At 38.5% G+C, this 25,425-nt stretch overlaps 1 protein-coding gene across 1 annotated transcript in view; it reads left to right on the plus strand.

The window, feature by feature from the left end:
• The window catches only part of VPS13B (vacuolar protein sorting 13 homolog B), a 743,427-nt gene that overhangs the window by 584,031 nt on the left and 133,971 nt on the right, over positions 1 to 25,425 (plus strand). The window contains exons 36-38 of the mRNA XM_081817134.1: positions 11,793 to 11,995; positions 14,615 to 14,822; positions 15,304 to 15,488. Of these exons, the coding sequence (XP_081673260.1) occupies positions 11,793 to 11,995; positions 14,615 to 14,822; positions 15,304 to 15,488 (596 nt within the window). The remainder of the gene's footprint in view (positions 1 to 11,792; positions 11,996 to 14,614; positions 14,823 to 15,303; positions 15,489 to 25,425) is intronic.

Below are 25,425 nucleotides of genomic sequence, written 5' to 3' on the forward strand. Positions count from 1 at the left end.
TGTTAAAAATCATCTAATAAGCAACCAACTTCGGATGTCGAGCACTGTCATGTGCTCTGGTGTAGTGAACATCGTGTACCTGCCCAGCCTTTCGTAGAGGGAGATGAGCTCATCTCCGAGAGATAACCATCTCTGACTTTTTCTTCTGATTCATCATCGACCTGAACTCCATTTGAACCTTGTTAGACAAAAAACAAGCAGAATTCCTGGCCCAAACTGTAAAATATAATTAAGCCCTTTTGAAATGATGTGTAAAAGAACATTGCTGTACCCCCACTTATAACCACTACCACCACCACAACCAATAAAGTTAAATCAAGCACTGCCTGTAATGGATTAAAATAATAAATGTTCCTGGATTTCAGTGTTTGAAGTACTTGAAGAAAACAGGCTCCCAGCAGCCCGGGTAGCTGAATGCAGGAGAGACATTTATTAATGACGAGTTCAAGGATTTGGCCTGTTTAAGATCATTACTTTCTGTTTACCGTGTGTTACACATCTTTTATATTTTTTACACAGCCCACATGTGTCCACATGCAATAATGAAAGCTTTTTTTCTAACAAAAGAATTGTTAATTGTGTAAATATGGTTCTCTTGGGGAATGTGAAGTCTTCAGAGGACTCGCTCCCTTCTAATGAGAAATCCAGTACAATTATACTCTTCCAAGTATATCCACCTTCAATCTTGTCTCTAGCTACATTGGTCTGTTTCTTCCTATTGTTTTTAGTTACCAAATTCTAAACTTAATCTAGACTACTAGACAACTGTTGGCCTTAGGTTAGATATTTTAGAATTGTGTCCCATTGCAGTGGACTCTGTGTATCTTAAGTACTATAGAAAAAAAAATGCTTTTTATTTCTTCTCCTAGTTTTAACAAAGCTATGATAAAGAACGATTTCTCTAGTTTTAGATACATTTGGGAAGGGGGAAGGGCAACTGATAAAAATTTCCCACATATACCTATTTAAAACAATGTTCCATGGGCAGGAGAAAAAAGGGCCTTTGAGACAACAAAAATGCTATCAGTTGACATAAAGATATCTCACTGCAAAGTGCTGTTAGAGAAGGAAGTTTCCAGTCCTAGTAATTAAGTACTGGAGATCTCAGTAGCTTCTCCTCTGCATCTTAATGGTAGCACCTTATAGGTTAGTATTAGGTGAAATGGACAAGAATTGTTGTAGCCCCTCCGTGCTGGGACTGTGGAAAAAGAGAAGATTAGGAGTAAATCTCTCTCCCCTGCTCTACTGAATTTGTGACGGCATTTAGTTTTGCCTGTGGTCACAGCAAATTGCCCTCTCATCCACATAAGCCATGAGTAGGCTATTTGCTAGGAAAATTTCTGGCAAAGCAACGTCGTCAGTGATGAGTGACTGAGAACATATCTTAGATGTTCTATTACTCTCTGGCTGGGCCTCTGGACCTGTAGGCTGTGTTGGCATAACATACCGAGGCCATGCAAGACAGCTGGGGACAGGAAAAAGCATTTATTCACAACCCTGTTGCCAACTGGAGAAATGAAATTACTAAGAGCTAATAGCAGTAGACTTTATAGAGCAACCTGGTGCTGGAAGGAGGCAGACAGAATCCGAATCCTAGCCTTGCTGCTTACTGGCAGTTGATGGTGGTAAAAGTTACAACACAGCTCATTTCCAAAATGAAGGCAAAAAAATACTTAATTCACAGGCCTGTTGAAAGGATTAAGTGAGATAATGTACTCAGAGTACCCTACACATTCCTTGGCACAGATTTATTAAATTCCTCAATAAATATTGGTCTTTTTTGTATCTTCCCCCGCTTCCCTCTCCCAGTACCACATGAATGCTGAAGTCATAGATCACTAAATTTTCAAGTTGAAAGTTATCTTACAGATCATCCTTTTCTTTATCAAGAACCCTTTTTTATCTTTTTCTCTCATAGATCTCATGATCCAAACACATTGCATTTAGGATGAGATAGCTAACATAACTACACCAACTTGATATGACTGTAACCAAAAAGAAAAGTTTACTGCACCTCCGAGCCTGTTTCAGATAGATTCATGATTTCTTTCGGGCTCTTTGAAATATTTTTTTTTGAAGATTTTATTTATTTATTTGACAGAGAAAGAGACAGCGAGAGAGGGAACACAAGCAGGGGGAGTGGGAGAGGGAGAAGCAGACTTCCCGCTGAGCAGGGAGCCCGACACGGGGCTCGATCCCAGGACCCTGGGATCATGACCTGAGCCGAAGGCAGACGCTTACCCGACTGAGCCACCCAGGTGCCCCAGGGCTCTTTGAAATATTGAAAATACCTCATGAACCACCATTATTATGTGGAACTCTCTCAGGTCAAAGAACCCTGGGTTGAGGCCCACTGAACTAGTCCTAACTCCCCCCTTGAGCTAAGGTGAAAGATTAAGTGATTTGCCCGGGGATATTCTGAGATGGAGTGAGGACTATAACACATCTCCTGGCTTTTGATTGGTCTGTTATTACCAGTCTTAAAACACCTGGACTATGCAGATCAAGACCAATTTCAAGCGGCTGCAGTAAATTATTAAGCAAGTCATTTTGCTTTCAACACTGTTTGAGTAAGTTTATACCAATTCTTCCATCCATGTAACTTACTTTAAAAAAAAAATTGATTCACAGCAGTTTCCTCATGTAATTAAATTAACCAGCTACTGTATTCCTCTAAGAAACTTTTGAAGTGTGTATTTACTGTTGTTCTTTCCTCCATAAGAAGGTTGCCGTACACTTTCCAGTATGCACGGTCAGATCTGCCAGTCAGCTTAAAAAAAAAAACAAAACAAAACATGGCCACATGGTCCAATCAAGTTTTATTTTTCTAATAAACTGACACAACTGTGAAAACAGTGAGCATGGTGGCAGTTGGAGAGGAAGAACGAGGCAAAACTTATCCTCCATTACCCTTTGGTATTTTTAGTTTAGTGTTTCTAGAATCTGAGTTCTAAAACATTTCTCAGAAAATACCTCTCCCAGACAAAGGCCAAGTAAAAATAGCTAACTCGTAGACATTTTTGTCTTTGATGAGTAATTCCCCCTTTATTTATGTGAAAGAAAAAAAAAAAAAGTCCCGTTCTTGTTACTTGTCATTTTATTATGGTCAAAAGAAGAGGTTTGGGTTAGAGCGGTGGGGGTTGTGGGGGAGGCTTTTATTCATCAGTGAGGACTGAGTGAGAGTACATGGGGATTGGAAACCCCACCCATGACAAATCATCAGATGGGATGGGATACATGTTAGCAAGGGGACCACCCAGTTGGGCTCTCATTTTGATGGCTAGACTTTGTAGTAAATTTGTTCAAGAGCACCAGCATCCCTTTCAACATACATGTAGTTCTCTGACAGCTTTGTTATGTTCTGTTCCATATATTAATCTTATGCTATATTTTAGTTTACTATATTAATAGGTAACAAATATATAGGCAGAATGCAATTAAATACAATCTGATCAACTTAAATATTCTGTTGTGGGGGGGAGCAGGGTTTGTTTATTTTGTTCATGGTTAAAATACCCAAATACCATTTTTTATGTACTTTAACATAATTAGTTGAAGGAACTAGAAATGAGAAGAGTTCTAATCTCTTTATGAACCATTCTTAGAAAAATTTTTTCTGGCCATCTGGTTATTTATGGTCATCTCTTTATGGATCATCTCTTCATAGATCCTTATAAAAATTGTTTTCTTCCTTGTTTTTCGAGGCACCCAGATGCTTCACTGTTATGCAGATTGACCTGTAGATGTATCTAACCCATGCTTGCTGATTTTCTAGTAGCCTTAGATTATTTCCAGCTGTATAAAAAAATACCTGGATGTGTTTTGCTAGCACATGTCATCACTGAGTACTCTTGCTCATGACATACAGAAGCCCTGATTCAGATTGCATTTTGCGCAGTCAGCATGTAGAGAATAGGAGCCTTACCAAATGTCTAGTAGAGACTGACGATGTAGGGCTGGCAGCATTTTGTAAACATTCTCCAAAACAAGTGGTTTGCATTTATTAGTCTTCCGAAGGAGTATTTTAAAGGTCATGAAACTACTTGTTCCTTGAACTAAATTTTTACACTCAATGAAAAGTATGTCAGTATGCAAACCAAGCAAGATTATTTCTGTTTATCATACCAGTTGTTTCTGAAATTGCTTCTCAATGTTGTTACACCTCATTTAGTTTAATTAAATATCTGCCATTAGTTTGTTAGGGCTGAAATTAAAAATATAAACACAGATTTTTGAAAGAGGCCAACGGAAAAATCAAGCAGAAAAGCATTCTGTTGAATGGAAGGAAGTAGAAGAGGTTATATACTTGGTCAAAATGACCTGAGCACACAATTGCTAAATGCAATGTGGTGTCCTGGGTTGGATCCTGGAACAGGAAAAGGACATGCGGGGAGTAATGTGAAATTCAAATAAGGTCCATAAATTAGTTAGGAGTACTGAGGTTAATTACTGGCTTTCGAGAATCATACTATAGCTTACGTTAAGTTGTTAACCTTAAGGGAAGCTGAGTGAAGAATATCAACTTTGCTCTAAAAGCCTATTATTATTTCAAAGTTAAAAGATTTAAAAAATGACCTGATAAGTGTTTGAGTAACTTTAATAATATTCATACTTTAAAAGTTTAAGTGACCATTTAAAATCTTACACTTCCACAGCATATTTCTTAATTTTTTTCTTCTCTCCATATTATTTTTGGAAATTTAGCAGGGAAATGAACAGTTCAGAAAATGTAAAGGGTAACACATCAAACACCTATGTATTCGCCAGCTAGAACAAATGTAAGCATATCGTCATATTTGCAGTATGCACACACACACACGTGCAGATACACACCGAGACAAAATGTCACAAAATCACTTGGCCTTTTCCAACACTAAGAAGATAGTTCTTTATAGTTTTTACATGTAGTAATTTCATCCAACAGTACATTAGTAGTCCACTAGGAAGGAGAGTAACACATTCCTTAATGCACTTTCTGTTGCCATTTATACCAGATTTGAAATGTATAAGTATCTAGTTTACATGAACTCTGAGTGTTCTCTGTGGCCCTGGGTGTATCTGTGTGGTGATACATAAAACAAGATTCATTTCATCCCAAGGAAGGTATTTAGCATGTTTCCTGATGAAAAAACAAAAAGGAGAGGATGATGTCCCATAGGCTAGCTTTTCATGGAGTGAAAGAAAGGGAAAAGGAAAATTAATAACCCTGTCATGGGTCCCAGGGATTATTTTCATATTTTGTGGTAAAAGTGTGAAGTTTGGTTTACCATTTATAAATGACCTTTGTGAAATTCATCATCACTCTTTATTATTAAGTGATCATCATAATCTCCTATTACTGGTCATTTACGCCAAGATTAAAACCACTTGAACTAACATTGTTTTTCTGTTATTTTGTTGTAGCTTTTTTTAAAAACATAGCAGGAAATGTTCAAAAGGAAACAGAGACTCTAATTTAAACTTAAAAGCTGGTACTTGTGGGTCAACTTTTCTGTGGGGGCACCGACACCCGGAACCCTTCAATGAGGAGCAAAGCCACAGCTGGTGTGTGTAATCAGTGTGGTGGGCCAATGGGCACATGCGGATGGGTTAAATCAGTTGCCTCAAAAGTGAACCACAGAAGAACAGAGAAGGGGGCAGAAGGGACCAAGCAGGGCACATTTATGTCTGTGCCTTTGGGCAGTGCCTGTTCTGTGTCCTCACTGCTAGCATGAGCATCTTCAATTCTCAGTGCCACCTGTGCGTTTAAACAAGTCCATGATCAATGCTGGTGGACCTGAGATAGAGCCAAGTACAAACTGTAAATGGATGACAAAGGTGTAAGAAGAGAGTGAGGAATAGACTGTTGGGGAAAAGGAAAGAGAAAAATGAAGAACAACTTACATATAGGTACACAAATACTTGATTAGAATGAAAGAATTAACAGCACAAAGGAGAATACAAAGCAAAAAAAAAAAAAATTTGGTAGTAGGGAAGTATCCATGTTTTTTAACAGTTCACTTGCTTAACAGGGTCAATATTACAAACGCTGTTGATTGTTTTTTCCCCTCTAGTACTTCCTTAGATTTCGGAACTTGAGGATAATAAATTGCCAAGGAAAAATCTGGTTTGAGGAGAAAAAATTGCAAATTATTTACTTTACCCAGTCTATAGTAGATAACCAGTAAATGTTGGTTGAATAATGAATGCATGCATGTATAAATATCAAGGTGGAGGTTATCGCAGAGATCCAGAAGCCTTACAGATAGATAGAGGCATGGGAGTAGCACTTTCTTAAGAATTAGGCATGGTTATGAATACTGTCGTAAGAAATTGTCCTTAAAGCCATGAGAGTAGAGAAATTCACTGGAATAAGAGATTGGGGTGAGAGGAAAGAATAGAAGACTGTGGGTTCCCTTGGCAATCCCTTTACTTAGAGAATGTGTATCAGTTGGGATGCTTTAGGTTGTAAATGACAGAAAATCCAACCTAAGCTGATTTAAGCGGTCTCATGTAGGTGAAAAGCTTGGGACCAGTGCTGTCCTTAGGCATGGCAGAATCCAGTAGATCTCCCTTCTGTGTTACGTAGCTTCTGCCTCAGACCCCACATGGGGGCTCCTAGCAGCTCCAGTGCCTTCATTTTCTTAACTTCAAAGCCAGGGAGCAAGAGGAAAGGCCACTTTCCCAAAAGTATTACTGTACCTCATTGGTTTTCATTGAATCTCATGCTCATCCCTGAGCCAAATCAGACTCCACAGAGTATCAAACATGAAAATCAAAGTCTGGCAACTTTCCAGCCCTACTAGCCTGCTTTCTGGCAAAGCACAGATTCTATTATTGCTGAAATAAAGCTAAAGCTAGAACAGTGCCTGCCTCCATTGTAAGGTCTCTGTATCTCAGGTACATTTTGCCGCCTCCTACCCTCCTCAACACACACCAGAGTCTGGCTGGCTTTCTTCTTCTTGTTGCAGGCTCCCAGGTGTTGGCCTGACCATTGGCTTCCTACTTCTGGGCCACTTTTCTGAGATTACAGTCCCGACCTTTATCTTTTTTTTTTTTTTAGATTTTTTTATTTATTTATTTGTGAGAGAGAGAATGAGAGACAGAGAGCATGAGACGGAGGAGGGTCAGAGGGAGAAGCAGACTCCCCGCCGAGCAGGGAGCCCGATGCGGGACTCGATCCCGGGACTCCAGGATCATGACCTGAGCCGAAGGCAGTCGCTTAACCAACTGAGCCATCCAGGCGCCCCCGACCTTTATCTTTATTCTTGCACGAATTCTAGGTATCCCATTGGCTCTACCCAAGCAAAAAAGAATAGGATTTGTATGACGGCAGTGAAGTGTTTGTGTGTTTAACAGGGTATGTAGTGACACAAAAGCTGTCAGTATTTCTATACTTGTTTGTAATAATTCAAGTTTAGAATTTTTTCTTACATCCTTCCTCACCCCAGGCAATAAATACTTATAATTGTTTAACTTTAGGGAATTAAGAAAAGCCTTCCATCAACCCTACTTAAGTTCTTCTTTGAGAGGTGCCTGGGTGGCTCAGTCATTAGGCGTCTGCCTTCGGCTCAGGTCATGATCCCAGCGTCCTGGGATCGAGCCCCGTGTCGGGCTCCCTGCTCCTCGGGGAGGCCTGCTTCTCCCTCTCCCACTCCCCCTGCTTGTGTTCCCTCTCTCTCTGTGTCTCTCTCTCAAATAAATAAATAAAATCTTTTTTTAAAAAAAAGTTCTTCTTTGAGAAGAGATAGGCACTTTCTGTGGAATATATATAAGATAGAATGATGTAAATTTTGTCATTCCAGTACTAGTTTTTTTTTTTAAGCAAAACCTCAGAAACTAATTTAGACAGTACAATATCAGTATTTTGAGTAGTTCCTGCATAGTAGAAATATCTAGTAAGATCCAAATTCTGTATGTATTAAGTTACTTCTACAAAGATTTTATCATATGCTTACAAATATCTTTGTATAAATGAAATCTGTTATAGAGTGAGAAAGGTAATCTCCTTCATCTGTATGCTGCAGACAAAATGTTGTCAAGCCCATTCTTAACAAGACTCTTGGAGATAAGTATTAGCCCTTTCTTTGATAGTCTTTTCTTTGATAATTACCTTTGCTCTCATGAAGTTGTCCTTTATGTCTGTCTTAGTTCTTCTGCTTTAATTTTCACCACTTCAAAGTGATATTTTAGGAATGATTAGAAATCAGCACATAGAAGAGGTGTTCAGCAGGTTTCTCACTGTTATAGGAAGAGGTACAAATAAGGAAAGGGAGAAGGCTAGAAACCACTCTGTGGTGCTGGATTAGAACCAGAGGTATCAGTATGAATCCATGATTTTTAGTATCTGTTCTGATGGATAGGTAAAGAAACAGAGATGTGTACATAAACATGGGTGGTTTATATACATAGGCTCCTTAGTCCTCTCTGCTGAGAAGGCCTAGAAGCAGTGACGCCCTAGTACAATGAGCATACTTATCATCCAGATTTTGTTTTCTAGAGAAATGACTGATGCCATAGATGAGATGGGAAAAATACAAGATAAGCCTAATACATCTTTTATATGGCCAGAAAGTAAAAAAGTTCTCAAAAAATGTTGGGGGTAGGGGCGCCTGGGTGGCTCAGACGGTTAAGTGTCTGCCTTCCGCTCAGGTCATGATCCCAGGGTCCTGGGATCGAGTCCCGCATCGGGCTCCCTGCTCAGCCAGGAGCCTGCTTCTCCCTCTGCTTCTCTCTCTCTCTCTCTCTCTGTCTCTCATGAATAAATAAATAAAGTCTTTAAAAAAAAAAAAAGTTGGGGGTATATCGAAAGGACACCGGACCCAACTTGAAGGGGTTCTCAATGCCCAGAGCTGGTTCAGTTGAAGCAACAAAGTAAATGATAGTATTAGATTATAACCCATAAAATAAAATAAATACCTGTGAGTCCATACACATACAAATAAATAATTGAACTGATAAATGGGGTAGAAAGGACAGCTCTTTTTACCATAGAACGCTAATTAATAAATGTAGAAGAAAAAGAAAAATGGAAAATCAACATGATCACACACCACAGTCATAATCATTGCAGGCAAGAACCACTGATGGATGCTAAAACATTAGCAGGTAAAAGTTTGATGTAAAAGAGGATACTTGCATGATCTTCATATATCTCCCCCACAAGATATTTGTTATTTTCAAAAGAAAAAAATAGCAGTTTTACAGTGGCAAAACCTGGCAGACACCACTTTAGCCATGTGATCAGAGTTAATATTGCCAGTAGTAAAACATCAATATCACATACCCCAATATATGATAACATGGAGAAGGGCATCACTCCTCTGGGATTCTTGCCAAAAATGTATAACTTCATTCTAATGAGAAAACATCAGATAAACTAAAATTGAGAGACATTCTGCAAAGTAATTGGCCTAGACTGTTCAAGAACATCAAGGTCATTAAAGACAAAGAAAGCTGGAGGATCTGTCACAGGTTAAAGGAGACTAAGGAGACCTGACAGCTAAATTCAGTAGGGATTCCTAGTTTGGATCCCAGACCATCAAAGGACATTAGTGGGGAATATGGCAAAATTTACATGAGATCTATAGATTACTTACTGGTATGATATCAATGTTGATTTCCTGGTTTCAGTATTTCTGCTATGGTTACATAGCTAGATGAGAGGTATATGGGAACTCTGTATATTTTTGCAAGTTTTAGGTGCTTCTAACATCGTTTCAAAATAAAAAGAGTTTTGTGTGATTCCTTTTAGAGGAGGGGGACTTGGAATGGATGGCTTCTAAGGTCTCCTCCATCCAACCTTATTATTCTATGACACAGTGATAGAATGAAGAATGGCAAAGATTTAAGCGCTTTTCTGTTTTGTTTGTCAATTAAAAAATATGTTGAGACAGATGAGAGGAGGATCAGATTTTATACTGGCAATTCAGTTTGGTGGGATATATCCTGAGGAGCTACTGTTGTGCCCAGTAGTAGACTGAATAAAATGGTCTTTGCCTCCAGGATGGTCAGTCTACTAAAGCTTGAAAATGATGTGGTCTACCATTTCAATCATTTAGCTTACCAAAATCTTTCTTCCTTGATGTTTTAAAATAATGGAGATGGATAGAATGATCTAGAAATTAAGTCTTGGAATAAGAGAGCAAGAGCTCCCAAAGTGGGCCCTGAGATTTTTGAAATCTGGGTGTCTGGCAAGGTAATGATAAACATTAAATGAGATAAGCAACCTAGAAGGCCTTTGGTATTAAGTATTTTGTGTATGAGGAACCAAAAGAATATTCACATTAAGATTACTATCAGATAATTGGGTATTTCACTGTAGGGCAGAATGAAGATGCATGTATTGGGGAATAAAGAGAAATGTAATTCTAATGTTCCCTTAATACTCATTTGCTGGATGACTATACTGAATCAAGCCTATACTTTCATAATCCCATTATGAGAAATTTCTGAATAATAAATTGATATGTTTCATTTAGCAGATATTTACTGTTGAGTAGTAAATATTTCAGGAAAGGTAATGCAGTTAAGTCAAGAAGTTATGACTTGAGTTCTAAACTCCACTAATGGAGATGATTTTTGATTCTTAGGTATTTGGGGGCCTGTTTCTTTTTTTTTTTTTTAATTTTCTGTTTTATTTCTTTTCTTTAAGTGAGGTGTAGTTGTGAATCAAGAAAGTTGTATAAATGAAATGGAAGTCTTCGTGCCATAATAGAGTTGAAAAAATTTATGAAACTGATATCTACCATCCTAAATTTTAACAAACGTCTTAGCCCTAACTTACATGGGTGTGATGTCTTCCATGGAAGATTAGAAGTTATGTATCTTATTTCTGTAGTAGGAGCATACAACATATATGAAGTTTTCAAGTCTCCACAGAATTGAAAAGTCAATGTGGGTACTATACTTTGAAACGTGTATACTATGGGCCTAAGGTGTTTTTTAATCTTCCATCTCTTTTAAGGATCAAGTATCATTAGAAAAATAAGCCATGGGCATTACAAACGTGGTGTGGTGAAATTCAATATTCACAATGACAATTCAGAGTATGAGCTCCTTGGGGAAAGTTAACCCACCGCTCTAACTTTGCATCCAAATATCTTAAAGTGTGCTGTTGGTTTTATGAAAAGGTTTTGATCTACACTTCTAGTTTAAGTTCAAAAGAAAAACCTACATTTTAAAGTGTATTCCTTTTCTGGGTATATTTACTTTGAACTATAGCGTATAGTTTTTCTCATAAATCTAACCTGCCACTATCTGTTTTTAAGACTTTGTAAACTTCAAGTGGTTATGATGTGTGAAGTTTGGATTAAACTAAAATTTTTAGAAAACACATGTTACATATTTTGATTGTTTTGAATTTTAACATGGGCCAGTCAAAAACTTGAGTGTCTAGCAAAATAATATACTATACTCTGTTACTATAAGAAATCACGGAAAATTGCCCTTTCCCATCATGTTAACAATAGACAAATGAAGCAGTTGTTCTTATTCTTAATGTAGTTGTTTGAAAAACTTGCACAATTTAATGAAAATGTCTCTACTCATAAAACTTAAAATGCTCACACATGGAAAAAGTCATAATGTTTTGGCAAATATTTCTTTGTTAGGAATGTGAATGAGGCATACCTGCTTCATAACTAGAATTCTATATAAGTGTCATAAAACTGTGGGAGGAAGCCAACTGAAAAAGAAGACTCTGACAAAGGATGAATTAATGCTTTTTAAAAAATACAGATAGTTCTTGCTCAAACATACATTTTTGACAAGGAATAATTATAACATATACCCCTCTTCTTTTTTTTTTCCAGGCATAATTCTTGGGTCATCATTTCTACTCAGCATAAATGATTTTCTGCTTAAAACAAGTCTCAAAGAAAGAAATCGGATTCTGTTAGGACCATGCTGTGCTACTGTCAATCTGGAAGCTAAGTGGTGTAAACACAGTGGCAATCCAGGCCCAGAACAGTCCGTACCAAAAATATCCATTGATTTAAGAGGAGGTCTGCTACAGGTCTGTGGGAATTGGCCACATTTTTCCCATAAGTTTTCAACTAGCCTTTGTTCATTTTTTGAACTGTTAGACTAAATCTTGATAGGGTGAGAAAGAGTATTATCAGATTGATCTCTTACTAAACTTTTTTTAACAGCTTTATTGAGATAGAATTCACATACCATACAATTCACCTAAATAAAGTGTACGATTCAGTGGTTTTTTAGTAATTCATGAAGTTGTGTGCTCATCCCTATAACCCATTTTAGAACATTTACACACACACACACACACACGCACACACACACCCTCAAAACCCTGTATCCATTAGCATTCATTCCCCATTACCCTCTAATCCTCTCCCTAGGTCTAGGCAACTACTAATCCATTTTATGACTACATATTTGACTGTTCTAGACATTTCATGTAAATGGAATCATATAATCTGGTCTTTTGTGACTGGCTTCTTTCACTTAGCATAGTGTTTTCAAGGTTCATCCATTTGTAGCAGGTGCCAATACTTTGTTCCTTTTTTTTTTTTTAAGATCTTATTTATTTATTTGACACATAGAGAGAGAGAGTACAAGCAGGGGGAGCTGCATGCGGAGGGGGAAGCATGTTCCCTGCTGAGCAAGGAGCCTGATGCGAGGCTCAATCCCAGGACCCCGGGATCATGACTGAGCTGAAGGCAGACGCTTAACCAACTGAGTCACCCAGGCGCCCCTAGTTTGTTCCTTTTTATGGGCCAAATAACATTCCATTGTATGGCCATACCACATTTATCTATTTATCAGTTGATGGACTTTTGGATTCTTTCCACCTTTGGGTATTATGAATGATGCTGCTAGGAACATTTGTGTACAAGCTCTTGTGTGGACATATGTTTTCATTTCTCTTGGATATGACTAGGAGTAGAATTGCTTGCTGGGTCATTAAACATTTTTCTAATTATAGACTTTTCTACAAAGTAGTCAAGTTGTCTCAAGCACTGTGCCATCAGCAGTATATAATAACCATTTGCCAATGGCAGGTTCTTTAGATATTATAACATTTGATGATTAACACTTGATATATAATCAATTGCAGCCTTTTATGCATTTGATTTATAGCCAGGTATGGACTGTGTGAGGATATTCAACTTATTTCTTGGTAACTTTCTATTTGGATAGATGTGAATGTATTCTTGATATGATTTGATATCCCCCAAGTTTGACATAAATCCAAAAATCTTGAGAAATTCACAGTTACAGAAAATGGAAATGACTAATTTGTTAATAATGGAGGCGTATCATATATGAATTTCTTGTTTTCATCTAAAAGTTGTGTTGCCTTGACTTTTTCACCAGTTTTTTTACTGACGGGAAGATGTGGAAGGATTCTAATAACTTACTGCTTTGTATTGCTTTGGAGACTATAGGAAATCTTCATGTATTTAACAATAAGCATGTGATTTCATGTTGTTTTATCAACAGTATTAACTGTATTACCATTTTCCCAAGACAGCAAAGTAACTCCTCATTAAAATCAACAATAAGACAAAAACATAGTATATTATCTCTACATTATAAAGTCACTGTCTCTTGACAATTTAAAGCCCAGAGCACAGCGTTCAACTCCCCAGCTTGACTTTTCACCTATCTCTATTTTTCAGGATCCAATAAAAATAAGATTGATGAGAACACAGTAGACTTAGTATCACATCTCTTACCTTTATTTCTACTGCCTTAATTCCAGAGAGCAGGACCCAAACTTAGGTTTAAAATTTACCCACTGGTATAGGGTTATTTTTTTCTGCGTCTTTATATTTTTTCTCTTTTCTGTGTTTATCTGGTTCTCTTAGAAATAATGGTTGTATTGCCTTTATCCAGTATATACAAACAAATGTAACATTATTTGCATTTTGAGTCCTCTGACATTAATCATTATTACCCACGGGTCATACTTCTGTTATGGACTAGTACTCTTCACATGCAGAGAAAAGAGAATTTGATCTTCTTTATTACAGAAAACACCAAGGCCTTTGTTCTGAAACTCTACTGTATCTCCTCTATGGTTGCTTCTCAGGGGCTGTGGAATACTGTATGTTGGCACATTCTAGGTAAACACAGAAGTTGGGAGCCTTCTGAGTTCAAGTTCATTGAGCATCTTCCCTCTCTTTTTCTCTGAAGAGTCAAAGTGCAAAGAAAGGAACCTTATAATTGAGAGGTGTTTGTTTAATCTCATGACAAAATGTAGGAAGCTATTCCACAAGGTTATTATTATTCTTTTAAAAACGTTCTGGCCTAGAAGATCTTCATTGCCTTCCCTCAAACTGTAATAGGCATTGTTTTCTCACTTAGCTAAGTTAACTCATAAACATTACCTTGCACTAACATAATTTCATTGGTAATTCAGCATTGAAAATTGATTGTTATTAACACAATATATGATGTAATTGATTTTCTTGTTTTTATATATTTATTCAAGTAATAGAATTTCATCCCATAGGTCAATTACTTAGAAACTATAGTTAAGTTATTGTCAATAATTAAATTGAACGTAATTATGGTCTTGCATTAATTCAAGTATGATTGTGCCTAATTATCCTCATGAAATGTTTGTATTTAAAAGCCACTAAAATTTTTCGTATGATTGTTAAAGGTTTTCTGGGGTCAGGAACATTTGAACTGTTTAGTTCTTCTACATGAATTACTCAGTGGATACCTTAAGGAGGAGGGAAATTTTGAAGCGCAAGTTCCCGAAGCAGTGTCCCAAATGCCGTCTCCTATAGAAAAGAACCAGATGTTTAAAAGTGAACAAAGTTCAGATGACCTACGGACAGGCCTATTCCAGTATGTACGAGATGCTGGTAAGTAGCAACAGCTTCAGTATGTGAGAGAGTTTTAACTGCACGTTCACTAAATAGCACATTAAGATCACTTGAAAAGTACGTTAATACCTGCAGTACAAAAATAGTACATTACAAACAAACTGAGCGTTCTGGGGGGTGGGGGGTGGGGGGATGGGTTAGCTTGGTGATCGGTATTAAGGAGGGCACGTATTGAATGGAGCACTGGGTGTTACATGCAAACAAGGAATCATGGAACGCTACATCAAAAACTAATGGTGTAATGTATGGTGATTAACATAACATAATAAAAAAAATAGTACATTACCTTTCAGTCTGTCTTGAGGGAAAATTCTTAATTTGTTCCTGTCTCAAACCAATTAAAAATGGCCAGCCAGCTTCTTTACATTCTTATCTTTTATCCTCATAATGTTCTCTTTCTGTAATAAATCAACATGTTTCCTTTCAAAAGCATGCAATTAATTATTTTTTCCTTTAACAGAACCCTTGAAAATGCCTGGTGTCTATGAAGTCTTGTTTTACAATGAAACTGAAGATAGCTCAGGGATGATGTTATGGAGATATCCAGAACCTAGAGTGCTCACCCTTGTACGGATAACTCCTGTGCCCTTCAACACCACAGAGGATCCAGATATTAGCACGGCAGACCTTGGGGATATGCTACAGGTAGGTAATGACTATTCATTTTAAATAAAAGCATTGTGGAAAAGTGCTGATTAGATACTAGGAAAAAAGATTAGAGGGATGCCTGGGTGGCTCAGTTAGTTAAGCATCTGCCTTCGGCTCAGGTCATGATCCCACGGTCCTGGGATCGAGTCCCACATTGGGCTCCTTGCTCAACGAGGGGCCTGCTTCTTCCTCTGCGTCTACGTGCCACTCCCCTTGCTTGTGTTCCCTCTCTGTCTCTGACAGATAAATAAATAAAATCTTTAAAAATAATAATCAAAAGAAGATTAGAGCATACCTCTTTTTCCCATCAATAGTATCAGAGAGAAATACACACAAATACATATACATACATATGAATACACACCCACAAAATAGAAATTTTAAAATAGGGAATAATGTAATTCAGATTCACAATTCATGGCAATTTTGAGAGTTCTCAATTCTACTCTTAGCCCTTTTATAGGAGGTTATGTTACATGTTCTCTGAGTGTAATGGGACAGCTGTCATTCAGTTCACCACACATTTTTCAGATACTTACCATGTGCTCACACTCTTCAGCATTTCTAGAACTGCTTTATGAAATAAAATATGTTCACATAGGCCAGAATGGATGGCTCAGTTTTCGTCTTCATTTCCAGAGCTGAGAATGGTCTCGGGCTTGAGGTGGCTGATAGGAAAACTGTCTAACCCATGGTCGTATTCCATATGACTTTGTGAAAGTTTGTTGCTTGTCATTTCCCTAAGTTTAACGTAAATGTCACTAAGGCTGTCACTACATTATCTTTCCGCTTCTCAATATTCTACAGATCTGATTTCTCCAAAACTCTGTTTTCCTCTTAGTTTTCCACATATCACTAGATCACACAAACTCAGAACAATGAGGTTGCTCTCTTTCCCTGACTCCCCACATCTACTGCATCAGCAAGTCCGGTCAGTTCTGCCCCCAAGATATGTCCCTATTCCACCTACTTCCCTCTTTTTACTGGTACAACTTGAGTCCAGGCTGCCCCCTTCCTGTTCCCTGCTACAGTAGCTTCCTACTTGGTCTCAATGATTCTATTCCTGACTCCCTGTAATGCATTTTCCAAATAGCAGCTAAAGTGATCTTTTAAAAATGTAGATCAGGTCACATCACTCCTCTAACTTAGAACCTGATGGTGCCTTCCTCTACTTCTTAGAACAAAATTCAACCATCTTGCTGTGGCCTATAAGGACCTATGATGTGTGCCCTGCCCACCTCGCTGACTTGGTCTCATGCCAGTCTCCCCATTCCTTACTATGCTCCAACCATACTGGTTGAGTATCCCACTTGACAGTCATTTCTCTTGCTCTCTTCCCCAACTTTGTCATTCAGGTACCAGCTCAAATGTCCTATCATGGCTGGTTCACTACCACTTCTTTATTCTAAATTACATTACCTTGTTTTACTTTTGTCATAGCTCTTATTACTATTTAGAATTATAGTATGCATTTATTTATTTACTTGCTCATGGTCTTTCTCTCTCTACCATTAGAAAATAAGCTCCTTGGGGGCGTCTGAGTGGCTCAGTCGATTAAGCATCCAACTCTTGCTTTTGGCTCAGGTCATGATCTCAGGGTCCTGAGATCGAACCCTGCATTGAGCTCTGTGCTCAGCAGGGAGTCTGCTTGGATTCTCTCTTGCACTCTCCCTCTGCCACTCCCCCCACTCATGTGCACGCACGCTCTCTTTCTCTCTAAAATAAATAAATCTAAAAAGAAAAGAAGCTCCTTGTATTTCTTGATCACTTTTATCTAGCACTTGGTACACAGAGATATTCACCAATTTTTTCTTTTTCTTTTTTTTTGTTTTTTAGAAGGGGAAGGTGGGGAGGGGGGAGAGAGAATCTTAAGCAGGCTCCATCCCCAGTGGGGAGCCCAACATGGGGCTCGATCTCATAACCCTGAGATCATGACCTGAGCCAAAATCAAGAGTCGGATGCTTAACCAACCAAGCCACCCAGATGCCCTCCCCAATTTTTTTAATGAGTGCTCTGTACTTTTTTTTTTTTTTTGAGACTTATTTATTTGAGAGAGAGAGAGAGAGCATGGAGGAGAGGGGCAGAGGGAGAGAGAGTCTTAAGCAGACTCCGTGCCAAATCCAATTTGAATCCAAAATTCGTATTAACATATTAGCATATTAACATTGACATATTATATTCTTATTTAATTCTTGTTTTAATTTTTTATTATAATATATTTAGTCAGATGTTCACCTTCTGAATTGATAACAATAAAATGTGTCATCGTTTTGTCAAGTAAACCTGAGTGTGCAGAACTATCTGATTTGCCAAGATGTCAACAGTCTTTAATTTGATTTTTTTTTCTTGTGATGAGAATTTTTAAAATCTACTCTCTTACCAACTCTGCTTTGATTCTTTAAATCCTTAAATTTGTTTCCCCTCCTATTAATATCATATTCAGGATTACCTTCTCTACCAGCATTCTTGGATTATTTTGGCTAAGTAAAATAGCAATATCTTTGAATACTACTGCCTTATGAGACTTGCCCAAATGCAGAACATCTTTAGTATGTTCAGTCAAAATGAAAATACTCCTATGTCAAAGTTTCAGCATCATGTAAGGGCTTCTTTGTAACTGCTTGTTGGGTCCATATTTATAACTCAGTGTTAACTAACATAAGTCCTATAACTCTTAGTGGTAGTATTAGGCCAGTTGTATTAAATGAGGCATTTGAGATAGTACATTCGCTGGTAACGTGTTCTTTATCTTCTCACGGACATTGGGTAAGGAAGAACAGCCTTCGGGTTAAGAGGATAAACTCTAGCCAGAATGCTTGATGTCACCTTAGACAAGTAACTTAATCCCTCAGCCTCGCGCCTTTTGTTTTGCTTTTTTTTTCATCAATAAGGAGGCTATTAATAATGTGATGATTATGGGAAGGAATGTTTGAAAGACACATCGAACAATGCCTGGCACACAGCGTGTGCTATGTAATATTTAAGTATAAGTATTACCAATTACTACCCTGGTGACAATCGTCAAAAGTCTTTTCATCAAATAGAAGCATAAGCTAGACCAGAGAGAGTGGGGGCTGGTGATTCTACAGACCAGCTGGAGTAGTCCAGGAGAGCTGGGACGGTCCCAGGGTCTAGACGGTGGATTTGTCACATGAGCACAGCACTGCATGAAGGAAGCATGGCAGGGGGCAACAGGCAAAGCGCTGGTATCAGAGAGGTTTCACACCTTATTGGAGAGATAGGAACTGTGAGTTGTGGGCACAGTTCAAAGACAGGGATGCTGGTCTAAGAAGCAAGAGAGCCTTGACCTCCTGTGAGTTGAAAGGGAGAGCTTGATCGCAGCAGTAAGAACACCCAGAATCAACGACTGGCACGGAAGAATAAAGTGGGACTGGCAGAAGGTTGCCATGCAGCTGAGCTCCCAGTCTGATCTTTATGTTCCCCTGACGAGGAGCAGAATTTGACCCAAGGGTTGGGGTGAGCCTCATTGGTAGAAATAACTCTCTGGGTTGCAATCTTAGAACTGTACAAACTATTTCGTTTCCTTGGAGCTTCTGTTGAGAACAGAAAATATGTTGCATGAATCACAGCTTTGATTCGATATGACAGCTTTTTCCTTGAGCACTTGCAGTGCCAGACCTTGGACTTGCTTCTGGGGATTCAGCTCCTCAACTGAACGCTGGAGTTAATGTTATTTACCTTTCAGAGATGTTACAAGAATTGAGTGAAATATTATAGCTAAAACAAATAAATGCCTTACACATAGTGAGCTTTCAATAAATGTTCATTTCTTTCCCTCCACTCCTTCACAAGCAAATGTCTGGACCACTGAAAGAACCTTCTAAAGAGAATTCCAGCCTTTGGTCTCTCTTCCTTCAAGCTATCCTACTAAGTTCTTCAAGGAACAGGTGGACTGTATCAATTCCTTGAGAAAAGCTTTCAGTGATCCTGTCACCCTCGTAGACTGACCTTGAGGGCCCTGCACAACCTCTCCACCCCCACCCAGCTTTACCTTTCACTCCATTACACATGATCTACCCTCTAGTCAAACCGACCTGTCCAGCATTTACCAAAGCTGCCAGTGACAGCCCACTTCCATACCACTCCCTCTTCATTTGAATCTCCCCTTTCTATGCTGAAATCCTACCCACACTTCCAAACAGCCCTTATGCCCTCAACAGCATGAAGCCTTCCCTAGATGCCATCTCCACACAAATTACCCCCTTCCTCTGTAGTCCTGTGACACTCCATAGCAGCACTTTTATGCTATTTCTTACCTTATTCCTCACATTTTAATTATGTGTTCATATCTTGTCTCCTAGATTGTAGGTTTCCAAAGGCAATGATTGTATCAAATCTGTCATCCTGTCCCTTCTAGTATCCACTGCCCTGGAGAGATGCTAAGTATATCAAATGGATGAATGAATGCATGAATGTCCATGTTTCTATTTTGTATTATTCAAAAGTATTACATTGCTTGTCATAGTTTTGTGGGGCTGTTGAATGAGTTTTGGTTTTGCAAACTGAATTATGTCAAGATGCATCGTGTTATGCTTCACTGGTATTATCTACCATAAACACACAGTCTAATGTCATTACATTACATAGGCTTTTGGTGAGATCATTGAATATACTGCCAAGCCCACCGCCCCCTAGACAGAGGCTAGTTCTTAAATACAAAGATAACTTAATCTCTTTGGTTTTAGTCCTAAAAACAGAATCACGTTTGGTTGACTTTTTCCTTGAGGATCGTTTAGTTCATAAAAAACTGACCTTATAGAGTTCACTTATACAGAACCCTCACATTTGTCTGTTTATATATCTTTCAATGATTGATAATGGCATTTATAAATAGGCTCCCCATATGACTTTATGGAATTTATTTTGCAAGTGTAATGAAAAATATGGAAAACATGTTTATAATATTAAATCAAACTAACCATAGGTTCTGCATAAAGACCCTGAAATTAATGTTCACAGAAAGCAAAAGGAGCTTATTTTATGGTCAGTTTGTAATTTTATCAGGTTAAATTTTAAGTATTAGCAGTATACTTAGGTATCAATAAGACTACAACTTGTAGGGTAGAATAATGCCGTCAACCTAGAAGGAATATTGTATCATTTTAATGAGCTTAAATGTCAGAATTTCTGGCACTGTGTCTGGCACATTCTAAGTTTTCCTTTCCTCATCTTGTTGTATACACTGCCTACTCAGGATTCAATTTTGGAAATACACATGTACCCAGATTGTAAAATTTTAATCCACTTTTGGAGTAAAATTGATAATGGATATTTTAATTCTCACACAGATCTGTCATAGTACTTGTTTTTATTCTCGCAATACTGCATTATTCTTGTTTCATATTTATTTTCATTTATGTGTTGCACTAAATTTTTAGATATCTTCATTTGGTATGTGAGATAGGCCAAACTAAATATCATCTTTCCTCAAGGATCTTAAGAGTATAAATAAAGCTTGAGCATTACAATTCAAGACAAACACTAAGGGGGTGGAATCACTGAAGCAATTTAAACAGGGGAAGCAAAGTTAAAGGAGTGAATTGGAAGATAAGTTTGGCGTTGCTAACATACAATGTGGATTAAAGGAAAAGATGTAAAAGCTAAAGTCAGGAATTCCTCTAATGTAAGAAACATCTAGGGTGTACATGAAATTCCTGGTGTTAAAGTTGGAAGAGAAGGATGGGGGGCACCTGGGTGACTCAGTCGGTTAAGCATCTGCCTTCGGCTTGATCGAGGCACATTGGGTTCCCTGCTCAGTGGGGAGCCTGCTTCTCCCTCTCTCTCTGCTTGCTGCTTTGCCTACTTGTGCTCTTACTCTTCTCTCTCTCTCTGTCAAATAAATAAATAAAATCTTTAAAAAGAAAAAAAGTCAAAGGAGAAGGAAAGAAAATGTTTAAGTAATTTGAGGAAAAATTGACACAGGTTCACAAAAAGTTTACACCAAAAGAATTAAATAGATACTTAGATTCAGATCTATACCTTCAGAAAATGTGAATATAATTAACAAATGAGATAAACATCTCTGTCATTTTTATTTCCACTTCATAGCATTTCTCCCCAACAAAGAATTATTTGATATCTTCTCAATCTAGTGTAGGATACTACAATGTATAGACAATGAGGATATAAAGAGATCGATCTGTCCCTACTCTTACAAGGTTTATAATGTACTTGAAAAAAGAGGGCATAATTGCATATGCAAACTCATAAGATAGAATAGCTAAGTATAAAGATAGACCCACACATTTATACGGGAAGTATCATGTAATTTGGGGAATTCTGACATCTGAAAAGTAAACTGAATTAATCGGGAACAAAATTGATTTGTGACAAAAGCTGTATGATTTCATAGCACTTTCTCAGTTAAAAAGGCATTTTCCAGCTTGAGAATTTGGTGCAGACTTCTTATATGAAAAAAACATGACTAGAGTCCATAAACGGTATCTTCACAAGGATAACAGGAAGGAAAAAGACAAAAGCAAGCTGTGTCATTTGTTTATTTCTGGTGGAGAAGGAGAACAGTAAGCCAAAGAAATCAGTGCACTCATGTAGGGTTCGTTTTTGTTTATTCAGTTCAAAAGTCAGGGAAATTAGTTTTTAAAGTAACACTAATATTATAAAAATCAAATGGAAACCACATTGGAAGAATAATGAAGAAAAAATTACATACTTGGAAACCAAGGAGAATCTAAATGGTTGAGATCTGGGTTATTCAATGTGTTATGATCATCTTAGTGTTTTACACCCAGAACTGTGCTAGATGCTTTGCATAAAAACCTCAGTAAATCTCATTTTATTCTGTGAGGTGCGCATTATGCCCACTTTATAAGTGAGGAAACTGAGGCTAGGAGAAATTAACTTGTCTTGAATTATGAAACTTAAAAATGGGAGAGCCAGAATTTTATCCCAGGTCTTCCTGACTCCAAAACCTATGTTTTTTACCCTCTTTGTAAAACGTCGGGATAATAATACCGTAGATGATACATTCGCGTGATAGTGAGCTACTCTGTTGAGAAATGTGGAAAGAAGGAAAATAAAATTATCCTTTTACTTCAGACTATTAAAGCATGAAATCATGAATCTGACCCCAAATACGCAAAATAACCTTAAATAAAGGGACTCCTAGACGCACAAGATGGATTGGATATTAAGATATCTAAAGAAAGAATGTTTCCTTCAGAAGGAAAACTGGTCAGCTCTAGAAGCCTAGGAAGGTCACGGAAGCATTTGTTGGCAGAAGCTCTCCTGGCAGCATCCAAAGAAATGGTGCCCAAGTGTCTGGTTCACCTGGTAGCTAAATCCCCTTCATGGAGACGAATATAGTAGCTGTCAGATCCCTGCGTCTAACATTCAAGTCATCTAACCACCCAAACAACCTCCTAAAACTTTGGCTCCCCAAGCAGTCTGTCTACAGAGAGAGTATCATACATTGCTCAGGCCAGCATCAGTATCCAGGCTGCTTGGCAGTTATACATCTCATGGTAAATTAATAACTTGGCATCTGGTTTATATATCTCTAGTGAACTCTGTTGCATGACTCAGCATTCCTAAGTGCTAGGACACCATGGAAATTTTCTGAGGCTGCAAGACCAATGGCCCGATCTTGAATCATGGCGAATCCATCATGCTGAGTACCCTCTTGTGGCACCTGCCTGCCCAGTATGCTGGTCTTTCCCAGATGACGTCTCTGTTGTGCATTGTGTCACAAACATTTCCAAACAAAATTCTACTCTCACTACCACCGTGCAGAGTTGTGAGAAGTAGATAGGATGTATATAGAGCATCCAGTCTTACATAGTTTGGGGCTGAGTAAATTATCATTACAACACACAGGAAATGGTAGCTGCTGTGAGTACCAGCGTACCATCGTCATCGTCGACTCCATTGATCAAAGAACCTGGACCCAACTGTGTTAGACCAAGAAAGCCCTGTTTTCTGAGAAAGACTTTTTTTTGTATTTATAGCCTGTTGGTGTCCTAACAGCTGTTAGGAATGCGGGTTGTGCCTGTGATTAAGAGCATGCTTTCACTGACAGACTGGTTGCTGTCCCAAAGCTACACGGTCAGCCCCTCCGAGGTAGCCTGTCAGCTACAGTCCTCCAGGCTGCAGGTAGTGGAAACCCCACTGAAGCTGCCTTAAAGAAAAATGGGGGGATCTAGTATCAAGCCACAGTGGGGAGTCCTAGAAGCCAAGGGCCGCTGGGCCTCAAAAACGAGGCCAGGAATGGAAGATAGGAACCCAGAGGAGTATTTACACACTATCACTTTTCTCTGCTTCTTTCCCTATGTTTGCTTCATTCTTCCTTTTCAACAAACGAGCTTTCCTCCTGCTTCTCAGGCCAGCTGGTAGTCTCCCCACAATTTCCAGAGCCCAACTCCCAGAGTCACATTTACAGGTCCAACCTCCGGTCCAGTTCCACATTCCTCATCCACCTAGAGGGGTGTCAGGTGCTCTTGGGTCGTTCAACTGTGGCCATGGGGTGGAGTCACATTCACCAACAAGGCTGTGAAGTAGGGGTCATTGTGAGCTCGGCAGATACCCCCCAAAAGGGATCCATCCATTCTGTGTCGGATCTCTCTTACTGTTCTCGTTTTTCACTCTGGCTAGTTTGGCCCAGCTCATGCCCAGTACTGGCCTCACACTCTCAGCTGCTGCTTTCCGGTCTGACTGAGTCTGAGGGTCTGCACAGCATATTCTGCTCTTCCAAGAGGGAAACCTTTTATATATGGTCTGTGGTGTTAGAGAAGCATCACTGCGGGCAGAGGGTCTCTAGAAAGTCCGCCTCACTAAAAGAACTTGACTCCTTTTTGCTCTGGTTTTTCCAGCTTTTCTCTTTGCAGATATCTGACAGAACTGTTTTCCCTTTCTACATCAAAGGCTGTCTGCATCTGGAGAGAAGCCTCATATCACTCCTTAAATCTTCTCATTGTTCTCTCCTAGCATCCTCCCAAAATATTGATTCAGCAAGCTCTTATATCTTAACTGACACATAGGAAATATTTTCTTGTCCCCCAAACGCTTAAAATCCATACCTTTCTTGGTCAGTCCTTCCTTTTTAAGGCAATGACTATGTAGCACATTTGCAGCTTCGCAAATTCTGTACAATCCCAGGTCTAATGATGTGTGAGAGCTTCACATATAAAACCATTTTCTATTTTGAAATCGAGTTTACAATGTGATGCTTCATGCCTGTAGCTTAGTGGTGATTTAATCGTGTTTAGTTTTCTGATACTGTTTTACCTGACATACGTACCCACAAGTGGAACTAAAGCTTCACTAAACCTTATAGTTCGGTGGGTTATTGTTTTTCATAATTACATGGAGAAAATGTTTCAAGTCAGGCAGTGATACTCAGTATTATCCAATAAATTAAAAACCAGACTTTTGCTGCTTTAAACTTGACTTTACAAGCTTCCTGTAATTCTAAAGCACATGTACCTGATGGGCGAAGGTTATGATATTAGCACCTGGTGACACGACATAAAAAAAATCCTTCTGAGAGTTACTTGCAATCTAATATGATGTGCCTCTTCCACGCACAGCTTAAAAAGAATAAAAGGAAGTGTTCCTGGGTGTTTCTTTTCAGCTGTGTTGGGCGGTTCACTTATAACTGCAAATATGTTCCCAGAATCCCGAGCCTTTTTATTTTATAAGCACCTCCTGCCCACTGGCAGCTGTACTAATGTGTCCCAGAAGGCTTTGCTCCTATCCATCATCTTTAGGAGGGGTGGTCAAAGCCCAGATATGAGATTCATTGTTGTTGAAATGCAGAAAGAAAAAAAAAAAAAAAGTCTTGGGGGCTTTAGAGAAGTAAGAGGCAGAGCCAGAGTCTTAGGAAATAAGGGAAAAGCAAAAGTCCTGTGTACCCAGTGGACACAGTAATAAATGGTTCTGAATGATGGGTCACAGGGCT

The sequence above is a fragment of the Leptonychotes weddellii genome, chromosome 4 (genome assembly GCF_054177405.1).
Source record: "Leptonychotes weddellii isolate Sample4059 chromosome 4, ASM5417740v2, whole genome shotgun sequence".
NCBI classification, from domain to species: domain Eukaryota; kingdom Metazoa; phylum Chordata; class Mammalia; order Carnivora; family Phocidae; genus Leptonychotes; species Leptonychotes weddellii.